This window comes from Blennius ocellaris, assembly GCF_963422515.1.
Source record: "Blennius ocellaris genome assembly, chromosome: 7".
In the NCBI taxonomy this organism is placed as follows: domain Eukaryota; kingdom Metazoa; phylum Chordata; class Actinopteri; order Blenniiformes; family Blenniidae; genus Blennius; species Blennius ocellaris.
In genome coordinates, this window is record NC_137656.1 from 20,328,828 (window position 1) to 20,353,682 (window position 24,855).

General features: G+C 42.5%; 1 protein-coding gene across 4 annotated transcripts; it reads right to left on the bottom strand.

Moving 5' to 3' along the window:
• Positions 1-1,012: 1,012 nt before the first annotated feature.
• Positions 1,013-23,944, bottom strand: sorbs3 (sorbin and SH3 domain containing 3). 4 transcript variants are annotated; one of them, XM_080500145.1, is made up of 22 exons: positions 23,818-23,944; positions 14,211-14,278; positions 13,298-13,486; positions 13,015-13,084; positions 12,220-12,353; positions 11,949-12,012; positions 11,038-11,070; positions 10,868-10,955; positions 10,373-10,481; positions 8,653-8,706; positions 8,392-8,499; positions 7,715-7,767; positions 6,394-6,464; positions 5,807-5,868; positions 5,609-5,655; positions 5,316-5,430; positions 5,089-5,214; positions 4,083-4,544; positions 4,026-4,052; positions 3,780-3,883; positions 3,081-3,187; positions 1,013-2,401 (listed from the first exon to the last, which is right to left on the bottom strand). In XM_080500145.1, exons 2-22 carry the CDS (start codon positions 14,220-14,222, stop codon positions 2,340-2,342), a joined length of 2,097 nt encoding a protein of 698 aa, XP_080356271.1. In that variant the 5' UTR covers positions 14,223-14,278; positions 23,818-23,944; the 3' UTR covers positions 1,013-2,339. The 4 variants fall into 4 exon arrangements, with proteins under 4 accessions (XP_080356271.1, XP_080356269.1, XP_080356270.1 ...); XM_080500143.1 differs by having other exon boundaries at positions 4,026-4,544; XM_080500144.1 differs by lacking the exon at positions 23,818-23,944 and adding an exon at positions 20,514-20,581 and having other exon boundaries at positions 4,026-4,544.
• Between the last annotated feature and the right edge of the window lie 911 nt (positions 23,945-24,855).

Consider the following 24,855-nt stretch of genomic DNA (forward strand, 5'->3'; position numbering starts at 1 on the left):
CATGCTTTGCTTCTCTTCATGAATATGTTCCCTGAAGGTTGGCTCCTCAGAAATGGGACAGCAAGTCCTGTGTTGTAGAATTATCTAAGATATAACTTTAGCTTTAATAAACTTTCACTTTTAGTGAATTCCTTCCAACTCATCTCCAGAAATCCTTCAACAACTACTACCCTCAAGGTAAATATTGTATTCATGGTGTTTTTGATTAATATAATGTCACCAAAGAGACTGAATTATATATTGTTTTTGACTTCATATTTTATTTTGTTAACTGATTTTCTGTCAGTGTCCTATCTAGCATCCTTATTGAATTAGTCACAGGTATATTAATCTGTGGGTTAACTGTACTTGTATCTGTTAGTGTATAGCTCAAGTGTTTTTAGATTTGATCTCATTTGTTTATATAAATTGCTACTGTCTCTATAGGATTAACTGTACTTGTAACTGTATGTTCTCATATAGGACACTGTTTATTGTCCTTACTTCTTTTTAGCTCCTGCCTCTAAGAAAGGATGTGGGCTCCCTCTCTAATTTCTGACTTGGGAAAACATTACAGTGCGAGAAACACCCACTCTCACGCACATGCGAAAGCAGAAAGCCCCTTCCTGTCATGTCTGACAGTTCCCCATGGAGCAAACTACAACAGTTTGAATGCTTGACTTTCCTCCAGGATCCTTATGATCCGGATGATTGCACTAAAACGCAATACATGAGGAGGCCTGCGTCATCTGTGTATAGAAACTTTGCGTAACTTGCCCATATATCATTTAAGGTAAATTTGCATGCTTTTACAAATCAAAACCATCCTAGAATCTTTCAGAAATATATGCATGGTAATAACACATTCAACATAAGTAGGACTTTCTGTCTCTCAGTGGTAGGGATCTGTCAACGCCTCCCATAGCTCAAATCTAGATGAAATGACTTTAAATGTTTTATTTCATAATCTCATACATATGATACCGAATTATATGATTAAATGAGTTAACAAAAGTAAAACAAGAACACAAGCTGGTATCACTCTGCAATGTTTAATAGACTTTTTAGAAAATTGCGTACCATACATAGGAAATACATTGTTTTTATAACAAATATATATTATTTTTTTTCAGTTTGATAAAGGGTTACAGTCTGTACAATCATCTCATGTGTCTACTAAATATGATTAACATGTTACAGTGAAAATCTGAAAGTGTCGTATGAAATTGCAAAATGACTTCATGATAACAATCTTTTCTTTTTAAGTCACAAATTTGTCAAAAGGTTTTTTTTTTCTGGCACAAACATTCGTTATTTTGTAAATACTGATTTCAAAGTGACAATGTTAACCCCATATTGGGAGAAGATTCAGTAAAAAGCAGCAGCAGCAAACACAGCAAGAATAAAATAAGTGGAAAGTTTAACAGAGTCATGTCATTTAATGTTAGCCTTGACACACACAGCATTAAATCAGTTTTAAGAGATTAACTGTTTGAAATGGAGGCATTCGTTGTTTTGCAGTCCGTCCATATGGCTGATCTTGTACAACTTACTGAGATTTGAAATGTAATTTCTATAACAAGATGCTCGTAACACAGAACATGATCAGGCACCCTTGGCAACTCACTTCAATGTCAAAGGGTTGCACATGATTCCCACATCCAAACTTGGTCAAGAAATCAGTACATTGCATTGATTCCATTAATGTTTCTGCATAGCTCTGTAAAGACTGCACACTGTAAACTTATGTTGATATTTCCAAGCTCTTACTGCGCTTTACTGTGAGCGCTATTTACACATGTTCTTGTAGTTCTCTCTGATTTGCCATGGCTCTTTTCAAAGATCTGAAAGAAAATCTGGAGGGGGAGAGGGGGTAAATATTGAAAGGAAATATAATTAATCCAACAGAATGCTCAAAGGGTGAAATTTCATTCAGAATTCTCAGCAGTGGTTTGCGACGGCTCTGTGGCGGTAAAAAGCTGAATGCAGCGTCAAACCTCTGAGGGAACAGTGCTGTTCAGTGGGAAGGAATGCAAATGTCCTGCAGCTGCAAACAGTCGTGGAACAAAAAAGTCCATTCTTTGCATCTGAAACTGTATCATCAGCATTCATTCTTTCTTCTCCTCAAGTGATGTGGGTGAAAACACTCTCCATGTCTCTGTGCCACACGCATACACATGTACGCAAACATGCAGGCTTGAGGGACCAAATGGTGACAACCCCCCCCCTCACCCAGAGTGAACATGCAGGACCTTACTAATCCAGGTGTTTGGAGTGTGGAGGGTGAAGGGGTAGGACAGTTATTAATAACCGCGCTCCTGTGAGTCCTGGTGGATGTGGCCAAGCAGCAAGTGAAGGAGTCAAACCGGTGCAACGTAATTCCCAGGAAAAGTTCCAAAAGCACGAGTCCGTTCTGACGTACCTGCAGTAAAACACATGATAAATACTTGTCAAGGTGAAGAGGCCACACAGTGCTGGAGCGGCGAGCGCTCTCGCTTAACCAGGTTGGAACTGGGCCCTGTGCCTGGGTTATACTATGATTTCATAATGCATGCATCAGTGTTTTTGCTTTGAGGGATTTATGAGCTGTCTGAGACGCGTGAAAACACATTATGTAACGCTGGGTCTATTGATGGAAAATTGCAAGGTGCTGTAATGTCCACTAGAGGGGGAACTGACACCAAGTATATTCACAGTTTATATCACTCAAATTCCTTTTAAACTTTAATTTGATGATTTATGGAAATAGAAACATCTGGTTGTTGTTGCATTTCCAATAAACACAGCATCAAGTGAGGAAAAAATACCAGCTAAAAATATTTGGATGTTTTCATAAGGTGCAGAAGCACTTACTTATGGGTAAGTCTTAAATTATGTGTTTGTATGAAGTTGTGGCTTTCAGATGACTAATGGTAATGATTAATACAAACTTCTGGCTCATGTGTTGATAGACACATCACTGAAAACATTGGACAGAATTTTTGTTTCCCCGAAAATAAAACTGTCTTGTTTATACAATAAATACAACTCAGTACGTGCCACACACCCAATATGGCTCTTCTCAGTGACCTTAAATGAAAGGAAGCACAACAAAAACTTACCTACAAACCAGCCGTCATCACACTTCTCCATCACTTGAACAATGTCTCCTTCTCTGAGCTCCAGCTCGTCAGAATTCTGAGGCTTGTAATTGTAAACAGCTTTATATCTGAAATAAATAATGTGGATACATACATTCAGTGAGAAATGACTGAATGAATCGGCTGATCTGCAACACCTGGTCAAAAATGGGGGTTTCAAAGTGTAGGATACATGTAGTTTAATCTTCAGTTTAAAGATGATCTGTTCTCCTCTATATTTTGAAAAATGGAGTGTGGCTGTCTACTCATACTTGTTATTAAATCTCGGCACAGTCTCAGAACCACAAAACTGACATTATAACAGCCCTGAAACAAAAATCCTCAGTATAATAAGGTTCATCCTTAATATTTTAATGGAAACATAAATGTCAACCAAGCAATAAACAAAAGCTAAATGTTAATTTAGGCTTTCTATGAACAAATCCCTGAAGCTTGGTCAGCAAATTGGAGTGTTGTTTTGTCTGAGCAACAAGCCTACCTATATAAATATAAGTAATAATTTTGATCACCGTCATCCTGACTGTACTTTATGTTCACTCCAGACGGTCTCCTCCCTCCCTCTAGATACTAAAAGAAGCCAGCATTACTTTTTTTGGCTAACCGGGTGATTGTAGTTATTCTGTTGAAAGGTGAAATTAAAAGAAGAATTTGACGACGTACGGCTGCCTTTGCACCGCAGTTGAAGCGGAGCTGTTCGGTGCTCGCGTGCGCAGCAGAGAGTTGACGTGCGGATTGGACGGAGCGGTCGCGCTCGGTATTGCCCCCTGGGAAAAACAGAAACGTTCACGTCAGGTATTACGGAGTAAGAAACGATGAGCCACATTCCTGACAGCGCAAACAGCAAAGCTGGGGGGGTGGGGGGGTGTGTGGTGGGGTGGGGGTGCTGGGGAGGCAGTGAAGGCAGACCTGTGAGGGTTCAGTGTATCTGGGGCTGGCGGCGGCGGCGGGAGCTCCTGGAGACACGGCTCTGGCTGGAGAGCTCTGGTTTGGCGAGTGTGTCCCAGCCCAGTGGCTGTTCAGGTTGGTGGGTGACGCAGCTTTAGAGGCGCTGTGGGGCGAACGATTGGCCATTTCTTTAGACACGGGCGACTGAGTAGGGGAGCGTGACTGTGACGCGGGGCTGCCGTACGGTACGGGTGAGGACGGCTTCACGGGGGAGTGCTGAGGTTTGGGGCTCAGTGAGGCGGGCGTGAAAGGTGACAGTGGTGAATAGCAGGGCGAGTGAAGAGGGCGTCCCGGACTCTGGGGTCCAGGGGAGAGGGGAGACATGGGGCCCGGTGAGTAGTCCTCCGTGGAGTATTTGGTGCGAGGCATCTTGAGGACCTGGACATAAGTGGCGGGGAAGATCCCACTCCGGCTGGTCCCTGAGATCCTGCCCTCCAGCCACTTGTCATCAACTCGCCTGGTAATGCTGATCACTTCCCCCTATTGAGATATAGAGATTTAACAAGGTCACTTTGTGGAATTAGCATTTAGATTATATCCAAGTCAAAGTCAGATCAGTTTGGGTTTTTTTTTTTTTTTTTTTTAAATTGACACCATTTAGCTTGAGTATAACGCTTCATCAATGGAAATCAAATAAGCCTCATAATTACAGACATGATTCTTACGTGAAGATTACTGTCATAACATTCTTTAAAAAGAGGGTAGAGAAAATTGAAATTGTGTTTTTAGTTGTAAAAAAATATGACTAACATTGGAAATATGTATGCACATTTACAGTGTATTGTACAGAAGTGCTAAATTGTGTACATACACGTTTACAAGAAACAAGACACAAAACGACACAGAAAAACTCCTTTTGTCTCCACATGTTTGAATGAGCTTGCAGCTCTTGTCTCGATATTTTGGCAGAACATAATTTACAGTCTGTCTTCATCTTATCATTCTCATAAATAATAAAGATTCTCACGCGGAGGTGAAGGGAGCGACATTTTTTTTCTTCTTCTTTAGAGCATGAAGCGTTTACCTTACGAAAAGAAAGCTCCACAGGTAGGTCCGCATTAAAGTTATACAAAGCCACAGCCTCTCCGTAATCCAAAACCTGGAGGGTGGGAGACTTTATCGGCGTCGGCTTCTCTGTCGGCGGCAAAATCTGTGAAGGAGATGGATTTTCTGTAGCCGTGATCACGCGGTGTCACACTGTGGACGTGCAACAGAGAGACGGTGCCGCATTCGAAACATGAAGAAATTCACCTCCACATAGGATGTAGGGAAAATGCCGGCTCGCCCATGATGCTCTCCTTCAAACCAGTTGGCATCGACCTGCCTGTGGATGTAAACAATGTCGCCTTTCTGCAGCGGGAGCTCCCTGCAGGACAGGAGAACATGAAACAGTCTCACAATAGCAAACGCTGGTCTCTTGGGTGTTTTCAGTCTGAGCTGTGAAGTCAAGAGTTTTGTTTATTTGCTGCCCTGTTCTGTGTCAGAAATGTAAATGACCGGGCACAACAGGAAGATGTGTATTGATCGTATCAGCTGTAACTCACTTAGGCGACTGCGCCTGGAAATTAAATTTGGCTCGTGCTGCTTTCATCTGAAAAAACAAAAACAAAAAACAAATCATTCAGTGTCATGAGAACAAAGCTATAGCTGCAATTATTTGAAAATAAGTGAAATCACACAACAGAGAATAGCTCATTCACTCATCATGCAATCAAACCACATAGTAAATTGTAGAAATGTACCTTTTTCTCATCTTTTTTATGTGGAAGCTCCATGATTTCATCTGCAGTGGAGAGACGTTCTACTGCGGAGGAAAAATGAAGTCACGGAGCTGTGAGTGGAGTCTTAATACCTGCACTCTTTTGTTTAGTGAGATGTTGTTTTTAAATGTGTTGCCATGTAAAAGCAGTCACAGGCTTAACACCCGCACAGGTTCAGATGGACTCTTGACTTTCCAGGAAGAACAATTGGATAAAGCTAATCTTCAATCAGGTCTTCCGAGTTTAACTTCCTATTTTTGTGGGCTTCCTCCCCACCCATCCACAGCTGTTTCTATAGGAAAGAACTGTTGAGACTTTCCAGGTTTACGTCAGCTACGATAAAAGGGTGAAACACCAGAGCAGAAAACAACACAGGCGACGAAAAGAAGCACAGGACCATCAGAAAATAACATAATTTCTTAATGTTTTGTCTCATATGTTCTGACTTGATTGAATAAATGGCCTCCTTTTTGAAGATGCAGGGCTTTCATTTATCACAATTTAAGAAAGATTACAAAAGAATTGATCAACTAATCACTTGGAGAGATATTACTGAAGGCCATGTTTACCATATGAAGGAGCCGAGGCTGAGGATGTGCCAACAGAGCGGTGGGCAGGCTGCTTTGGTGCTGAGAAATTGCTGTGAAAAGGAAAATAAATGCGTTAACTTTTTGTGTTTATTTTATCGTCACAGTGTCTCACGATCGGGGGGGGGGGGCGTCAGGAGACAAAATACACAAACTGCATGTGGCTGAGGGACAGCGTGTGTGGTGCTTTCCTGCAGATTCACTGTAAAGCACATCTGTTTGCAGCTGGGATTCAGACAGAGTTGAAACAAATAATAAGACAGCGACAGGGGCGGGCTGTTGATACTGTGTGACGTGCCCTTGAATTGAAACGCAGGTTTTCAAGAAAGTATGGGAGCTGCATTAATCTTCACAGTCCTGACAGTTCCATCCTGATGACATCCAAGGGTCTGTGTTTAGGGTGGGAATTCATCCTGAATCAAAAGTTTCCTGCTTGACTTCCTTTGAATTAATTTGCATATTTGCAGACAGTATTTTTGTGTTTGTGTCAGCGAGACACAAACAGCTACACAAGTCGAGATCGCAGGAAGCAGAAAGGAGGCAATGGACACTTTGCTGTTTTTGAATGAAACATTCTGGAATGGAAAAGGTCATTACCCATGAATTTAACCTCAAAAAACAAGCAGTGAGAATCGTCCAAGAATGCATTACACACATGGTGAGAAATGTGGAATGCTGTCTGCTGCTTGATGTAATGAAGACTGTACAGTACTTGAACTCGTTAACTGGACAGCCCGCTCACAGTGTGTCCAGCACAGAAGGTCACCTGATCGACAAACAGGTATCCTGCAAAGTATTCCTGGCTGAGGCATGAAGTAAAGTGTAGTAACTTTACTTAAGGAATAGAGGAACATCACACTGGATTTAGAGGTGGAGAGTTATGCTCAGAGGAGGTCTGTTATCCGGCAATGCACCTTGGCTTGACTATTAACTTGTTTTGCGTGCGTGAATAAACTTTCTGAGCTGAAAATATTTAAGAGCCACAAAACATCTCTATCAACCACTATTAATTAATCAAATAGTTGCATACTGTAATAGTATAAACTGTGTTTGTTTAGTTATTGGTGAACAACATGCATACAAACATTAAGAAACATAAAACCATACATCAACTTTACACTGTATTAGGAATGTTTACAGTCAACAGTACAATCTGAAAGAAGGAGGCTTTCCCTTAAATAATAATAATATAAGTGTAAAAAATACTTCTCAAAAGTCCAGAAAACAAGCAAATACATTGTGAAATGAGACTTGTCCTCATGATGATCATAGCAATAGCACAGGAGTGTGGTCTCAATCCTACCTGTAGTTTGTGTTGCTGTTGTAGTTTGGAGCAGTCTCTGGATCTCTGGTCTTCTGCAAGCAGAGTGAACATTTAACAGTTTTTTCCCCCCTAACAGCGGCCCTCACAGAACCTCACAGCTCAGAGCAAATCTCACAACAACTCAGACAAAGTGGAGGTGCTGACCACTCCCAAAGGAGCAAGAAATCCCCTGGGTCCTATCCTCCCCAGTCTACAAACAACAACACAACTCATGATGTGTCTGAGCTGCTTGGTATTTCAGTCAAGCTGCAGCTGCTGGAGCCAAACGCAATCACAGGAGAAGCACGAGAATCAAACACTGTTCAGACAGTCCCTGTAGTACAAGATAACAACATATTAAAAATGATTCAAAAGCGATTGATTCTTAGTTGTTTTTTTTTTTTTTTTTTCGGCAGGCAGGTTTAGGTTTGTTGAGGGAAACTTTCAGGCAGATGATCATCAGTGCAGAATCATCCAAGTGCAAGACAGGCAGGCAATGCTGAGGTCATCATCCAGTTCACAGGGGGGGGGCAAATACATGATCAAAGCGAGCAAGCAGAAGGATCTTTTCTCAGAGAGTGTGGCGTAACGGTGACGTTAGGTGGGGAATGTGCAGGTTCAGTTGGTGGGGTGAGGGGATGCTACAGAAAGAGAGAGTCAGGAGGGGGGCTCAGTACCTCACCCCGGCCTCGATGCTGCTCCTTCTGGGAAAGACTTCGCTCTAGGCCCTGAATCTCCGAATCCAGCTCAGCCTCAAATCGACTCAGCTCAGATACCAGACTGGCCTGAGCGCAAGCAGCGATGGAGTAATGTAATAGCATGATTACAACACTAATACAGTCTTATTTTAGGAGATGATAGTATCTAATCCATTGATTTTAAAATGAACAGTTGTTATGCAGAGAGTTGTAGATTGAAGTTGAGTTGGAGACACTCACCTCAATTGAAGGGCACTTTTGTTTTTCAGGCTGTTTCGTCAAAAATAATTGAGTCTATGAGAAAGAACAAAAGAAAAAGTTCAGTTACTGAACCTCATCGTGACTGAATCAGAGAGACAAAATGAACAATTGCTCCTAAAACTACAGAAGATCCAAAACTTCTCAACACATAGTGAGATTGTCCTCAGTTTGATTCTCTGATGGACAGTTCTGTGTGAGCTCACATGTTTTCATTGTGTGTGGGTTTTCTCCAGGCACTCATCCACGGTCCAAAAATAGGCTTCTGATGCTTATTAGTGACTCAAAATGTCCCATAAATGTAAATGTGACTGTGTGGTATTGTCTGTCTGTGTACCCTGCTACCCTGATAATACCCATTCAGCAAATGTATGGAAAGAAAATAAAAATTCATTTATGACTCAACAAGAAACCGGATTTTTATACTGTCAGTTCCAATACATAAACTTGATGGCCTTCAGAGTGAAGCAGAAACAACTGAAAATAGTAAGTCAAATTCCTTATTACGTTACATTCCAAAATAGCAGCGTTTCCTACATGCACAGAAGTCAGCACAATAATTACAGCTTAAATAAAGTGCATTTGGACACAGGGTGGAGGTCCAGTTTCTAGTAGTTACAAACTCAGCGAGGCTTCTTTTACCTTCTCCTAAGAAAGACATAACGCCACCTGCAACTGATCCAGCTCTGCAACATGACTTTAAAAGGCTGCAATGGCGAGAAGTTGAGCCATTATTTTTTTTTCTTTTATAAAATCTTGGCTGAACATTTCTCCCCGGATGCCAGAACCTTCCCAGTAAGTTCAAAGTCATTCTGACAGAAAAACCTCAGTGCAAAATGTCACTGTGAAGCAGCTCAGCACCTGATATGGTCTATGTACAGTTTGTTCAACAATGTCCAGGGGATTCAACATTGGCCTTTGTCATAAAAACAAAATGAAATCAGTCTCTGTGCTGTCAGCTGTTGCACACTACCAGAGGTGAACAGCATAATACGAATCACAAGACGCCTCAGCTCCTGTGGGGGAGTGAAAACAAAGATTTCTTTTCTTCACCAGTGTACCATGCAAGGTACATAATGCACAAGATCTAGGACAGTGTTGCAAGAGCCATTTAAAAAAACAAAAACAAAACAAAAACAAACAAAAAAAACCTTCAAGATACCACTCTGTGACTCACTGGGAATGTTCAAATGCGGAGCGCACATCTGAAGTACAAAAATGATTCCACACTCTGTCAATGCAGCACCCAGACGGTGCAGGACACACACACCAATAAAAACCAATCCCGGAAGAGTCGCTGAAAAGCTCGTAAATCACAACCTTTAAGGATGAAACCTGGTACCGCCACAAACATGAACACTTCCATGAAGCCTGGTCTGGAAAACGTAATGAATGAATACTAAAAAGGCCCGCCATGAATAGAAGATGCAAACAGGTACCATGCACTGTATAGAAACCTTCACTCACAAGTCATCAGATACGTCGCGTGAGAAGGTGAAATACGAGGATTTAGACGGTAATCCTGTTAGAAAAGGTGACCAGCCCACTCCGGAGCTCCACGGTGGGAAAAGAAACAGGCTACACAAAGAGCTTCAGTGAAGATGAAACTACAACAATACCGGGTAGATCAGCCATATGAAATTATTTTTTTAAGGGAAGAATCACAGCCTCTTTCTACTCTGACATACATGTGAGCTCGTACCTGGCTGTGGCTTTCAGAGCTGCTCGTCTTTCCCGGCTCAAAGTCGAATATACTCTTCGGTTGACGGTGCTGCTTTCCCGGCTCTGATAGCTTATCTACATCCTCGCTCCTGAAACGAAACACCCCAACACACACACATCATGGACAGCAACTTAATCACGGCCTCATTGTGAGCACCTGTAACAACAAATCCAAACTTGTCTCGACTGCACATTTTTTCTCCTCTGCTTTCGCCCTGCATGATAGTTTATGTGTCACTTCGGTACAGATCATGCAGTTTGCCACGCGTTGAGTGTGCAGGTGTTTCATCTTGAAGAAAAGTTTAAAAAAACAACCCACTGCATCTCAAGCTGTCTATAAATGTAATTAAATATGGTGAAAGGAGTTTGGTGATTGATTGTGAGTTTGCTTCAGTTTTCCGTTCCAGTACATGCTGGGATGTGAGAAGTCGTCCCGTGACCTCGAAGCAGTTGCATCAAATCAGTGTAAACTCACCAGTCTGGAAGAGCTCCGTGAGGCGTCAGTCGGAAGAGGTTCTTGTCTGCTTCGTTACTTTCCCCTGTATTATCAGATAACCGGAGTCCTACGTGCGGATCAGTGGATCAGTCTCACATATAGAAATGATTACAAACACAAACAATGATAGATTCATTGGATAAACTCACTCTCAATCGACCACTGCTGCGAATCCTCCAGTTCTGGTGAACAAAGACATCATTTTCGGATCAGTTAAGTGCTTTATATACATAAATTAGAAGGAAAGCCACATTTACTCTCATTTAAAATCGCACATGTTGCTCAGTTTGAGAAATCAGATAATCAAATATTGTGTAAGTATAAAAAAAGGAACAAAAACTTTATCATTCCTCCCAATGTTTTTTAATCTATTTTCAAAGTGGGATTACGTGGAACTAAAATATATTTAACATGTGTATGTTTATGAATAGATTCTTTGTGTTGTTACTAATCAGTTCTTCAGGAGCAGTTGTCATATATTGTCATATAATTTAGTAAAAAAGTCTCATTTACAATGAGATACAAACAAAGTATCCCAGGTGGTTTTGTGAGAGGAGTTTACTCCCTGAATCTTATGATCTAAGATTATTCTGCCAAATCCTGTCACTGTTATGACAACATGTGTTTTAACAGGAAATGCTGCACATGAAACTGCTTTGTTGCTTTTTTTCCCCCTCAGTAGAATGAACTATAATACAATTTGAGTAAAACACGTGCAGAAATATTGCTACAAAATACAAAATTGATTTAGAATTTAAACCAACACTCCTGTCATGAGTTTAGTAAATAAATAACAGGACACGTTGTTCTATTATGCAACACAAAACAGAGATAACTGAAAACCTGGGTTTAGGAGGGGCTGACATAAGAAGCTGGATTAATGTCAGATCTCATGAACTGAGATGACATAAGACTTTAGGGCTCTTTCATCATGTCTTATTTCCCCCTGCAATAATCTGTTTGCTGAATAACCTCTGTTGTACCTGACGCTGACAGTGAGGAATTTGCTCTGGAGTGGAGTGTGTGAAAGGAGGAGGAGGAGGAGGAGGAGTATATTTACCCTCTGGCTTCTTGTGAATCTGTCTGAACATGCTCTTGTACCAGTCTCTGGGTTTGTTAACACTCTGATGCAAGAACAGAGGGGAGGTGCAGAACGTAAATAAACCCGGCAGTTTATCAGACTTCGTTAAAATACTAGACTTTTTACATTAAACTCCCAAAAAGAGAAGAGTAAGAAAGCGAGCTCATTAATAGAAATAGAGCTGGAGAATCAGACACAACACAATGAAAGGAAGTGTTTGATCATGAAGTATTAAGTTCTGGTGTTTTACCGATCTGGAGGCGATGGGCATCCCGGTCTCATCCACCGGTCCGATTCCTTGGAACTTGATCAGCCTCTCCTCCCTGGTGGGCGTCCAGCTGCGTGGTAAAGTGGCCGCAGCCTGGACGCCATTGGACAGTCCGCCTGGGTTCCCATCAATAACATAAGAGTTCAGTCACTGTGTTCCTCACTGTTAATTACATATTAAATGTCTGTGTTTTCAAGCAAGAAATCGATGCTAAACTTTACTGAATCAATTATATAACCTGATTCAGCGCCACTCGGCTCCAGTTATAGATCACAATACAAAAAAAACGATAGCTGAATCTTTCAACTGCACTGTTATATTATAAAAAAATAAATTTTATCCTTTGTTGTAAACAAACATCGCTATATTGTTATATTCAGTCTTGATCTCCTGACAATTTATGCTTAAACAGCTTGATTCTTCAGTTATGCTGTCGGATAATTCAACCCGTTGAAGAATACAAGTTTACATTTTATTTAGAATAAAATCTCCTGGATTGATTTAGTGAAATAAACAAATAAGAAGTTTTCCAGCTGAAACATCCTTGCAATTATTTAAAATTTAGTACGCACTGAGTTGATTTACCCAAGAACATATGTGAAGTTCCTCTCAGGTGAACCCAAGGACAGGTCACTCAATGGCAAATATATTTATTTGCATTTTAAAGATAGACAAACTGTAGTGCTGGAATCCAACATTTCTACAATCAACATTCAATATAACTTTATTATGATCCTCAATTCTTAACCATTCAATGACAAAATGTCATAATCTTACCGTGTGCCTGTGACGGTCCATAGTATGAACCAAAGCTGAGACTTCCTGGTGCTCCATTGAGCTCTGACACCTAGCAAAAGAAATAAACATATAAACTAAGGATAATACAAAAATCCCAGTGTGATGAAGTTGAAAAACCTCAATAGTGGCCTTGTGGCCACAGTTGATTTTATATAGCATGCGATGCCACATTTTTCCACAGGGAGGAGCCCTTGTTTACTAAAATCCTCTGACTGGGCCTCAGTCGTTCTAATAACTCATCCTCCAAGCCATCATCAGATACCTTGGAGTCTCCAGACGGCTGCCTCACAGAGCGGAAGGGGCTCAGAGGAGGCGTGGGGAGTCCGGGGGAGATGACCACCTCATGGGTCAGCTCTGGAGAAGTGAGGATGTGTTGATGTGAAGAAACTCCGGGCCCCCCGGGGAAGACAATCCCGGAGCCATTTGGTCCCCCGACCACTTCCTCACGTTGCTAAACAAAGAGGAAATGAGAAATATAGATGAACAAAAACACTGTGTGAACTTTGCTCCTGTCATGTCGTCCTGCTTGCCGAGAGTAAACAACGCTCTCCACACGAGCTCATGTGAACTTGTTAACAGTCGAGCGACTCTCCAGAGGATAACCGGCCTCAGCGGGGGGGAGCCTCTGATGAAAAGGTCCCTAATTTATTTAACGCACGAGCGGGGGGGGACGTGGCGTGTCCACCCACTCCATCATCTCACGAGACTCCCCTGCAGAAAGGCTTCATTGAAGGTGCAGAGCGGGGGCACTGAAACAGGAGAGCACCATTATGAGCCCATTAACTCTCTATTCACCCAGTCTCCCTATTCTCCATCCAGGAGGTGGGGCTGGGGCCGGGGAGGTAGCGGCGGGATGGGGTCTCTGATGTCAACGTCAAAATCGAGCAGAGTTCGCTGTGACCTCGTGGTCTCCATAGTAACTTTTTACTCCTCCAGCTGACCCGCGATGACCAGTCTCCCGCCTCCATGCGGTTCAATCAGAAGCCCCGGCCCTCTCTGCTCACTCGTCAGAGGTCATGGGAAAACCCCCCGGGTGCCCGGTGGGGACGGTTATCTGCACCACAGGCATGTTTTTGTGACACTTGACTGGACATGTGTCACACTAATGAGTGTTATCCCCGGATTATTACAAGGCAACGTCATATGTTCATCAGCTGGGAAAGGCTGTGCTTCACCTGAGACTGCATGTGATCTGTTACGGTCGTTCAGGGTATCAGTGTCGTTGACCCAGCATCGAAAGAATCTGCAAAACAAAAAACAATTGTAAAATGTTGATGTCAATATTATCTAATTCTGTTGACATATCAATAGTTTAATTTTAAATTGTATTTAAATGCCACTCAGGTTTTGTGACATCACAATATCATCTTAGTAGTTTTCATCAAGCAAATCTTGCTGGTTTCACTGATTTATCCACTAGGTGCCACACTTCTTTAGTGAAATCATACAATGGGCTTTGTGGAAACCTGCATACTACAGATAGACTCCAGGAGTCTTGCCTTCTGAGAGGCAGCAAGCTGTTCCTTACATTAGCCTGAATAGAAACACTAAGGAAAGGTAGAATTCTGATTTAAGATTCAATTGTACAGTATGTGACCCTTGAGCTAAAATTACTTTGAAAATGGCGATATATTGGTTTGTACTGCACCACCTTAGAAATGTCTTAGATTGATAAACAAGAGGAAAGAGAAACCATCTTTATTAAAAGAAAAAATGTTCACCTTTGTTTTTAGGATAGATAGCTTATATATTTCTTCAATGGGAATTTTCATGTTCAGCCAATTTTTGTAAAACCATTCAAAATAGCTGAAGAATCTTTACATTTTCGAACGTGAATTGTTGCCTTTTCTTAACGGCTCATGATCTGTGTTCAGAAGCACAAAGCCTTTCTGTCATGACTTCACATTTCACAGCTGTTCCATTATGCCATCCCAATAGAATCCCAAAGAGGGAAAATCAGCGTCATCCACTTTTTTTTCCCCCCAGTTACCGAGGGAAAAAAAAAAAAAACAATGACAGTGACTCACATGCCTGGCTTCCCTCATTCTTCCCAGTCAAACAACGTCGTAACAAGCCAGACCTGATAATGGATAAGGTTGGCTACTGAAAGTGGAGACCAGCTCCTAATCATTTGCACCTCAGAGTGACAGATTAGAGTTGCTGGTTCAACATCAAAGCAGAGCGGAAAGTGAAGAGGATGAAGCCGTTTCCGCTCATGAGTGAAACGAGCTGCTCCAGCGGCTAAATAGTCTATAATGACAACACAGGCCAACTGCAGACTCTTGACAGCCCCTGAATAAGCTTCACTCTCGAGCCTCTACGAAGTCCAGCTCTCAATCGATTCTGAAGTCTTATTTTGGGGGTAAAAAAAAAAAGAAAAGAAAAGAAAACCTCACAGAAAACACCGCTTACACAACTTGTGAGGTAAATATAAGGAATTTGCCTTTAAAAGCTTTGGCTTGGCTAGAAAATAATGACCTAGTGGGGCCCAGACGGCTGCAGGCTGAGAGCTGCCCGACACAATTTGCACTAATGAGTTTTCCATGTGGCATTCGCAGCTGCGTATTAGAGTCCATAAACATCGTGGTTGAAGATCGAGAAAAGTATAAGCAGCCTGTGTCTCTATCGCACAAGGTTAGGAGACTGCGCGGAGCTCGTCCGCTGATAGAATCAACGTCACCGTTTCCAGACAACGCCGTCACTCATCTGAGTCATCATGTCCCAGTAAACTACGTTACATAATGAGAGAAAGATGGGAACCAGAGAATTGAGTCCACAACAAGGCTGTTAACGCTCACGCATGACAGATGACCTGTCATCGCCTAAAGCAATCAGTGCCAGCTGATTATCCACCTCACAATAGGAAACGTCGCAAATGAGCTCAACTTAGGAATAATTACTGCAACTAACCTCATTTACAAGATGTTTGACAAGCTGGTCCCTGTTTATGCCTGATCTCCTCTGAGCAAGAGGCCACTCAGTCTTAAGGAGCTGATGAAGCACTTACAAAGATGAGTCATTTACATTTGAACGTTTGAGGAAGAAACAATGGACCGTCTTTTCTATGTATCGCTTCTCATTAAGCTTTAACAGAAAGTAATTAATGAAATATTAAATAACAATAATGACTTCAACCCCAAAATGTACGCATCGGTCATGCCTCTCCAGAATAACATGGCCATACGTGTTAATTCCTTCAATTCTTCCTGTCCTGTGCCAGTGGAAGTGTGGCAGCTTTCATGCATCCAATGCATCTACTCATTTATATTTAAGTTATATATATATATATATATGTATATATATATATATATATATATATATTATTTTCCGCGCGTCATAGGACTTGGTGTGTAGGAAATCCAGTGACCAATTGTTGCGTTTATCATTTAGAAAAACAATGTATGTTTCTCAGTGGATCTGAGAAAGTTCCTTTCAGTTACTTTCAAATGATACTGATGCACCAGACACATCATTCAAGAACAGCAGCAGGCTAATGGATGGGATGCATGTAACTGGCCGGAGGATAGAAAGTTTTGCATTAGAAAACTGTCGAATGGAGGCGTAGATATGACAGCCACTATGCTAAATATGCAGGAAAAAATGTCCATATCATGAAGCCATTCAAGTCTTTGGTATCAAATTTAAGTTAAATATAGGGCCACAAATACCTCATCTAAAGGTAAGAGCTATAAAGTTTCAAAAATGAACATACACATAATTTACCTTTGTATATATATAAATAAATAACTTTTTGGTTTTAATATATTGAGGCAGGCTTCCCTCTTCTAGGGGCAGCAGCAAGAGTGAAAGGAAAGATTTACAAGACAGTAGTGAGACTTGCTGGGATGTATGGTTGGAAAGTGTTGAAACAAAGGAGCTGGAGCTGGCAGAGATAAACTAAAGAGGCTGGGGATGGTTTGGACGTGTGCTGAGGAAAGCCAGTGGATGAATTAAATGTCGGAGATGAAGAACAACTCAGTGAACATTTATGGATGTAGTGAAGGAGGACATGTCGGTGATTTGGTTTGAAACTTGTCTGGTGAGAAAACTCCCACCAGACAGGAAGAAGGATTACACACCTTCTGCACAAATCTTTTCAGTGTTACCGGTTAGACTGGATTCTTTTTCAATTTGGAAAAAAAACTAAAAACTAAAACATTCCACAATTTGATTTAATACAACGACAGTTATGTACGAGTTGCAATATTTTGTGGTTGAAATAGGAACCCCCTCCATCTGACAGACAAAACATTGTGCTTCATCAAAAGTAGCCCCTCCACAAATAAACTCATGTCATAACATTGACTCTGCCTCATTCCTCTTGGGAGCAAAATCCACCACAGAAATCCTCCAGGACCAGAAGCATTCCCCCCTTTGACAGCACCAAACGCAATCCTGCCTAATAAGGAGAGATCCGTGTTGATATCTAGCAAGAAGATCCCTGTCCAGAAATCTTGGCTCTCCTTGGATCTGCTCTGAACGCCCAGCGCATTCTTATGTAATTACGAAGACTCGACACAGGAGGCAGCGACAAGCTTTCCCAGGCAGCAACTCGATGCTATCTCAAATATTGTAGGCCACAAATTTACACGCAGAACTCCTGCTAGGTGAGAGGTCCATTATCACTGCTGGATCAGCTTTACAGATGGAAGGAAAAACAGGGCCATAAAAAGTCTGGGTATAGAGATAATGTCTGGCCTCAGTCATGCTTTTGCAACACCTTGAGGAAAATCCAGAGTTCTCGGTTTGAATTTACTTTACATTCAGTCTTGAATAGGTTAACCGAGGACATGCAACATGAGAACCAGAGGAAATTCAGCATTTTCCCTCCTTCTTTAGCCAGTCTCTTTGAGCCAGATGTGAAAATCCAACGGTGGGCTTCAAGTACGTGGTCTGTGAGCTCTATGAAACTTTACATATGTATGATGATCCGAAGAAAAGAAACACAGATGGCATAAATTTGGTTGTTGTTTTTTCACCATCAAAATCGGGACAACTTATTCTCTGATCTGCTGACAGTTCCTGGTATGTTTCTCTAACTGTTAATGCTGAGCTGGCAAAAATAATAAAGGCTAATCTACATATACTTCCTTCGCCAGAAAACACTTTCCCTTTAAAATTGAAGCACATGTTAAATCTCCTGGTCACCTACCTCTAAGTGTTTCACATAATCATATTTAATGTTGCTATTTAAATACTGCACTTAATTACTGTCTTTGTTTGTTACCTTTATTATCACCGTGGTGTTCTGTTCTTTTGGTCGGGACGCTCTGGAAACAAAGACCTTCAGTGTGGCTTTTGTGATTAAATATAAAGGGTTTTCTTAACTTGACACTATGTAGAATCTCTAAATGTTATCTATAGAAAGCGGATGAGAATCCCGGATATTACTCGGCGCTGTTGAGCCAGAGGAGACCGACTCAGCAGCTATACAGGGTGAGTGAACTTCACCACACCCAGTGTGAGTCTTGTGAATCATAATAAAGCTGCACAACGGCAATGTGAGGTAACAAATATGAAGAAAAGAAAAGTTTTTTTTTTTAAATTCTGTGTATGAAGAGGAAACAGTGTCAAACAGCTCTCGTTCACAAGGACCGGAGATTATGGCAACGTCGGTCATGGATGTGTCCGTCTTCTATTGCAGCCAGGTCCCTTCTGAGAAGACGGTGACCTCTGATGACCTGGTTCCGCACCACACAGGGAGGGAGCTTCTTGCATTGTTCCCACTAAGAACAAGGCTGTCGAGGTGACCACACATATTCTGGTGAAAAACTGTCACAGTGGTGACCCGTGAACCTGCGTTCGGTATGAAAGGTTATGAAGTGCGGGTCAGGGAGGGAAACTCTTTGTCCATAAATCGAGCCCAATGGACCTGAATAAAACAAATCAAACGGTCACTTCTGAATTGATCTCCATTCATTAACATGGTTCATGTCCTCTGTTTTGGAGTGTGCGGTGGGGAGTGCAGAGCAGAGTTAATCATTGACTCCATGTGGTGGGAACTGCTGCACACAGTCTGATGAAAGGATCTAAGACCTGCTCATGTGAAGGGAAGCGAGCCAAAACTTGAGCCCAGCTCCAACTGGCCCTTTTGTGAGATTCACCTGCATTCAACCTAAACCCCAATGAGATGTACAATCTTCAAATTGTATGAGATTATATCCTCTAAATATATTGTTTATATCCCAGTCAGTATTGCATCATATGGGCCGACAGTTATCACTCGTACTACAAGATACCTGCGACCTAACAGGTTATGTAATGCGGTGCAAAGAGCAAAGAAAATCTGCTGAAATAAAAGTGGTGCGCTGGTAATTACAAGCACATTTGTGGAGTAAATAAAACAGGCATTTCCATGTAAACACATGAAATGAGTCACTCAGCAGCTATGTGAAAGGTCAGTGTTGAGAGGTGGCTCGCACAACCATCCTGCCTTCCTGCAAATCAGCAGATGGAGCTCCATACAAGGTCCTGGGGAGCCGCTAGTTTATGATATGGTGTTATTGGTGGATACACACATTTATCAGGAGGGGAAGTATTTCACCTCCATGTATGGTGCTCCTCCAGTCTGAGCAACAACAGGAGGAGTCTGCGTGCTTCTTGTCAATGGAGAGGCAATGTGTCCACAAGGGAATAAATCAGCCTCCTGCTGCCAGAGAGAGTAGTAGAATTGCATGATTTTATCCAAATTGTTCTCCCTCGTTTCTAAACTGAGTGTGTCAGTGAGAAAGTACATGCTCGGTGCACAGTAAGTGCACGGTTTTAAATCCTCATGCCTGTCATTTTGCATCTCTAAAGCTGAGTCCAGCTCGAGGATATGAGCAGTGACAGCTCGATCCTCTGGAGAATCACAAAGGAAGTCAGAGCCGGCTGTGGAAATCACCCCGACAGTTAGGAGAGCCCCCTGGCTTCCAAGGATGCCTTGACCGGAGGGGGGGGGGCATTACCCTTGATATCTGCTGCGGGATGAGAGCATGATCTCACACAACAGAAGATTTCCTCTGACTGTCTCAAGCTCACCTGGCAGAGACCAGTGGAGACTTACCTGCCGGGCAAAGCAATGAGGGATGACATGTTTGGAAACAAAACCCACTGTGTCCTCTCTCTCTCTCTCTCTCTCTTTCTCTCTCTCTCTCTCTCTCTCTCTCTCTCTCTCTCTCTCTCTCTCTCTCTCTCTCTCTCTCTCTCTCTCTCTACTCTCCTCCAGCTGTTACACCTGATGCTCTCCCCTTTTCTTTACTCAACACAGCTTGTCTCCTTCAACATTTGGAAACTGCAGAGATTACAGGAGCTCATCTTCTGCGAGAACACAACTCTGTGTGTAAACTCCAGGCATTGCCGGTGTTGAGCAGCACATACTCCTCTAGCAGTCAGACTGGTTACTCAGCCTTAACAAAAATTTAAAAAAAACAAACACTTGCAATGGAGCCAAACATGCCGTACATCTCTGTACAGCTACGGTGATTAAACGGACTCACCTTCAAAGTGGAAGCAAGAAGCAAAGTCACACCTCGTTCTGTCCGCCCCGAGTCGCGCATGAAAACCACTCTGCTGACCTTCACTGCACTTTCTCTCTCTGACTCTTGAAACTGGCCAGGACACACAATCTCTCTCTCTCTCAATCTCTCTCTCTCTCTCTCTGCAGAGGACTTCCCGGTTGACAGGCGTCGCCATAGCAACCCAACTCTGCCCTCGTTCAAAAGCCATTCTGCACTTGGCTTGTCGTCTCGGGGCACCTCCTTGAGTGAGGCAGCTCGTATTGTTGTGATAAGGTGATATTTCACAGTGCAGGGTTAACCAACGGGGAACACAAATAGTTCATCACCTCCACGTCCCAGCCACTGCTCACTGCCCCCCCCCCCCCTTGACTTTATAACCCCCTTGCCTCCCTCTCTCTTTGTATGTGTGTGTGTGTGTGTGTGTGTGTGTGTGTGTGTGTGTGTGTGTGTGTGTGTGTGTGTGTGTGTGTGTGTGTGTGTGTGTGTGTGTGTGTGTGTGTGTGTGGCCACGTCTCTTGCCTGCCAAATCCATGAAGGGAGAATAAGAGTTCTTTTTGTTCCAGGAGCCCTGGAAGTGTTTCAAAGTCATTATTCCAGGTTTTATAGTGTGCCACAACTTTTTCTCACTTTTATCCCACTATCACACACACATGAATGCAAACACCAGTCTGGAGCATTACTTGTGGGGTCCACTCGCTGCATCCCCTGGCGCCTTACACCAACCTTACCATCACAACAAAGTGCCTATAGCTTTTATTCTTAAGATTATTACCGAAACCTTTGCCGTTATTCTTGACTTTTCAATCTTGAATCTAGTCCAATTCTTAACCACAATCAAACTTGTTTTCTTCAATCTGTATCTTTACCTCAATTGTAACCTCAATCCCAGGAGACAGCCTGAGCCTTAACTTGGTCATGTTTTAGCCATCACTCCAACGTCTGCCTGACCTTGAATGGAATCCTTAACTCTGCACTGAATCCCCAAACTCCTAACCTCAATCCAACTCTCATCTCAGCTTGCTCCTTTGAATAAAAGCTGTAAGCTTAATTGAGGAGAAAAAGGCAAAATCCGAACATCTGAATCCCGACATTTAAACTCAATCCCTCACAAGGCCTTTGACTCTGTTCACCAGTCACCAGGCTGAAATAGAGGTAAACACCGTCATTTCAAAGTCCTGACCCAGTTGTGATTTCAACCCTAAAACCACACTTCAACCATTAGAAATATGTAAATTGTGGAATCATGTATTTTGAAACAAACCAAAACTGTGGTGGTCTCACACACACACACACACACACACACACACACACACACACACACACACACACACACACACACACACACACACACACACACACACACACACACACACACACACACACACACACACACACACACACACACACACACACACACACCACACACAAAATACTTTCCGATGTCGAGATTCAAGGAAGTAAGTGGAGGCTGAACCATGTCACTCTTTTTAACCAGGGAATTATTCAAAGTAGGATTTGTGTTATGAACACAGATAAGTAAGTGAAACTCTGGTGGGATGGTTGGCCAGAGCTTGGCGCCGACACCAGTTAGAAAGGAATCAACACCAAATTCCTCCGGCCCCTCTTGCAGGCAGTTCTTGCCCAAATAAAACCAGGATTACCAGTTCATCCGCATGTGCTGCCAAAAGGGACAAACAGCACAAAAAGCCAATGTCGAAGATGCTGACAGGCTTGTTTTAGCACGTCTGAAAGGACGGAGTTACAAGGTCCATGTCGCAGGTTTAGGGATCCAATCACCAGCTGATGAATGCAATCAGCTTCAATTCTCACAGACACAATGTAATCTGAAAATAAACTGAAAGGAGGGCGAAGAATAACATTGATGGTACAGTCAGTGGTCCTTCAAGTTGTTTAAAAGTCTCTCTGCGTGTGCTGACCCCTTTTCAGCTTGAAACTGAAGGACTCAGCTCTATTAAATAATTCAGCGGTCTGGCCTGGTAGAGCAAAACTCAAGGCCGATATCCATTTACCAGGCCTGTTACTGCCAAACAGCAGCGCGGCAAAAAGATTTGAGGGGCAACGTGGGCTTGCTGCAGAAGGGCCCCTTCATAATCAGTCCCACTAGTGCAGACTTTCACCCCACTGCGAGCACATCTGACACCCTGTCAGTCTGCAGTAAAATGAAGTAACCATGCCTAAAGTTCAGACTGGGATTCAACACCTTTCCCACGGGATCCTCGTACATGTGATCTCTGCACAAAACCAACAGGAAGGTTCATGAACATATTGGAACGAAGGTTGCTTGTCTCAGACTTTCACTTCGATGGACGGATTCCAGCAGACCTTTACTCCGCTGTAAATACCCACGGCTGTCCTTTCACACAGTGCCAGTGTGGCACTGCAGAGGCTCATTAAAATAATGACAACCAAAGATTCCAGCGAGTGACTAATCCATGACACAAATGGGTTATGTAATCAAAAACTTCATTACTTTGTGACTATGGGGATCAACTTTAAGATTTGGTCCTGGGGTCCTGGACGTGGGGACAGCCAGTCTGTAAAATTCTGAGATAACGTTACCATCAAATTGTCACATCATCAAGGTTATATGAGTCCGTGGGGTTTACAACCATCAGCATGGACAGATAACAAACGCAAACACTACTATACAGTTAGTCACATAACAATCTGGGAACAAACACAAAAAGCATCAGGGTTTATTCTGACTGTAAACAGTCTTTTCTGGCCCGGGACTCTGTGTCATACTGTTGGCTGAAGAGGACTAACATCTCCATAAATCTGCCATGAATCATCATGGGCTTGGTCAGATCAACAAATCAAACAACAACAACAAAACTGTGCACTTCTAACCTGGAAACATCCTCACACGACAAACAGCTTGAAGCTATAGGCCTGATTACGACCATCTTATATCGGGGTGACATTTACTCTTTGGAAGGCTTATTCGGGTACAAAGCTCATCCTCAACTACTCAACAACAAACAGAATACTGAGGTGAAACAGTCCCAACAAAAACCAAGATTTGAATAAATAGTAGTTTCCCTTTTGTTTTGTTTTTGATTCATTTACTAATAATGGCTGAAAAATAAACATGATGCTCAAATCTGTCAGGAAATCTCTCCTGAACTGTAATGAAAACATGCATTTAAATCATTCCTGTTGCTGTGATGGACGTTGGAAAAAGTAATTTATTGTTTTCTTTCCTCATGACACTGACAACTTCTCTATAATCAGAGTGAGACAGAAGTTGTGAAGTACTTACAGGCGAATGCAGCTGAGCTGTGAGGTCTCCTCAGCACAGGGTAGGAGAGGAAGTGAAGAAAAAAGGAGTGAACCACTGCTGCTCCTCTCTCTCTCTCTCTCTCTCTCTCTCCCTGTCTCTCTCCTCCCTTTTTCTCTTTCTCGTACTAAGGCCAACAGAGTCTCTTTTATCTCTGGTGAATGATTCAGCGTGGGTCTGAATGTTTGACTGGGTGTCTGTAGGCGTGTGCAGTGTGTTTGTGTAGAGCTTGTGTGTGTGTGTGTGTGTGTGTGTGTGTGTGTGTGTGTGTGTGTGTGTGTGTGTGTGTGTGTGTGTGTGTGTGTGTGTGTGTGTGTGTGTGTGTGTGTGTGTGTGTGTGTGTGTGTGTGTGTGTGTGTGTGTGTGTGTGTGTGCTTTAAAGCTCATCAGGGAGAGGACTCTCAGTAATAGTTTCCATGCACAGCTGGAAATAATAGAGATTCCCATACAGACTCAGTAGAACCGCCCTCAAGTGTTTTATGCATAAAGGAAGAGGAGGCGATTTCCATCTCAACCAATGAGCCCGGGTGAAATCCACATTCATAAGAGAGGGATCTATTCACTGTGTCAGGTCTTCACATGTCGTGTGTATCACATTCGTATCATGGACAGGAGACACGCATTAGTGCTTCTGTACAAGCCCCGGGTGGCTCAGATGACTTAATCATGCACCACCTTGCAAGGCCTGTCTGTACACTCAATGAGACACAGTTTATGAGTTTATGAGGGAAAGAAAAAACTACTAATTCAACAACAGATGGCAGGTAGATTCCTGCACCATGAGTTCAGAAGCTGCTCAGCTCTTCCATGCAAAATAAATATTTAACAGGTTGGCTGTGAGATCAGAAACCAAAGGTCACACCTCTGTGTTTTCCTCCAGATCCCACCAGATGCTCCGTGTTATCACACTTCTATTTAAGTCAAAGATATTTTTTCTCGGACCCAACTTCCAGACAAATAAGAATCTATTTCCGCACCTTGTTTGTTCTATGTAATTTTTCCCGTTTAATTTAAGGAAAG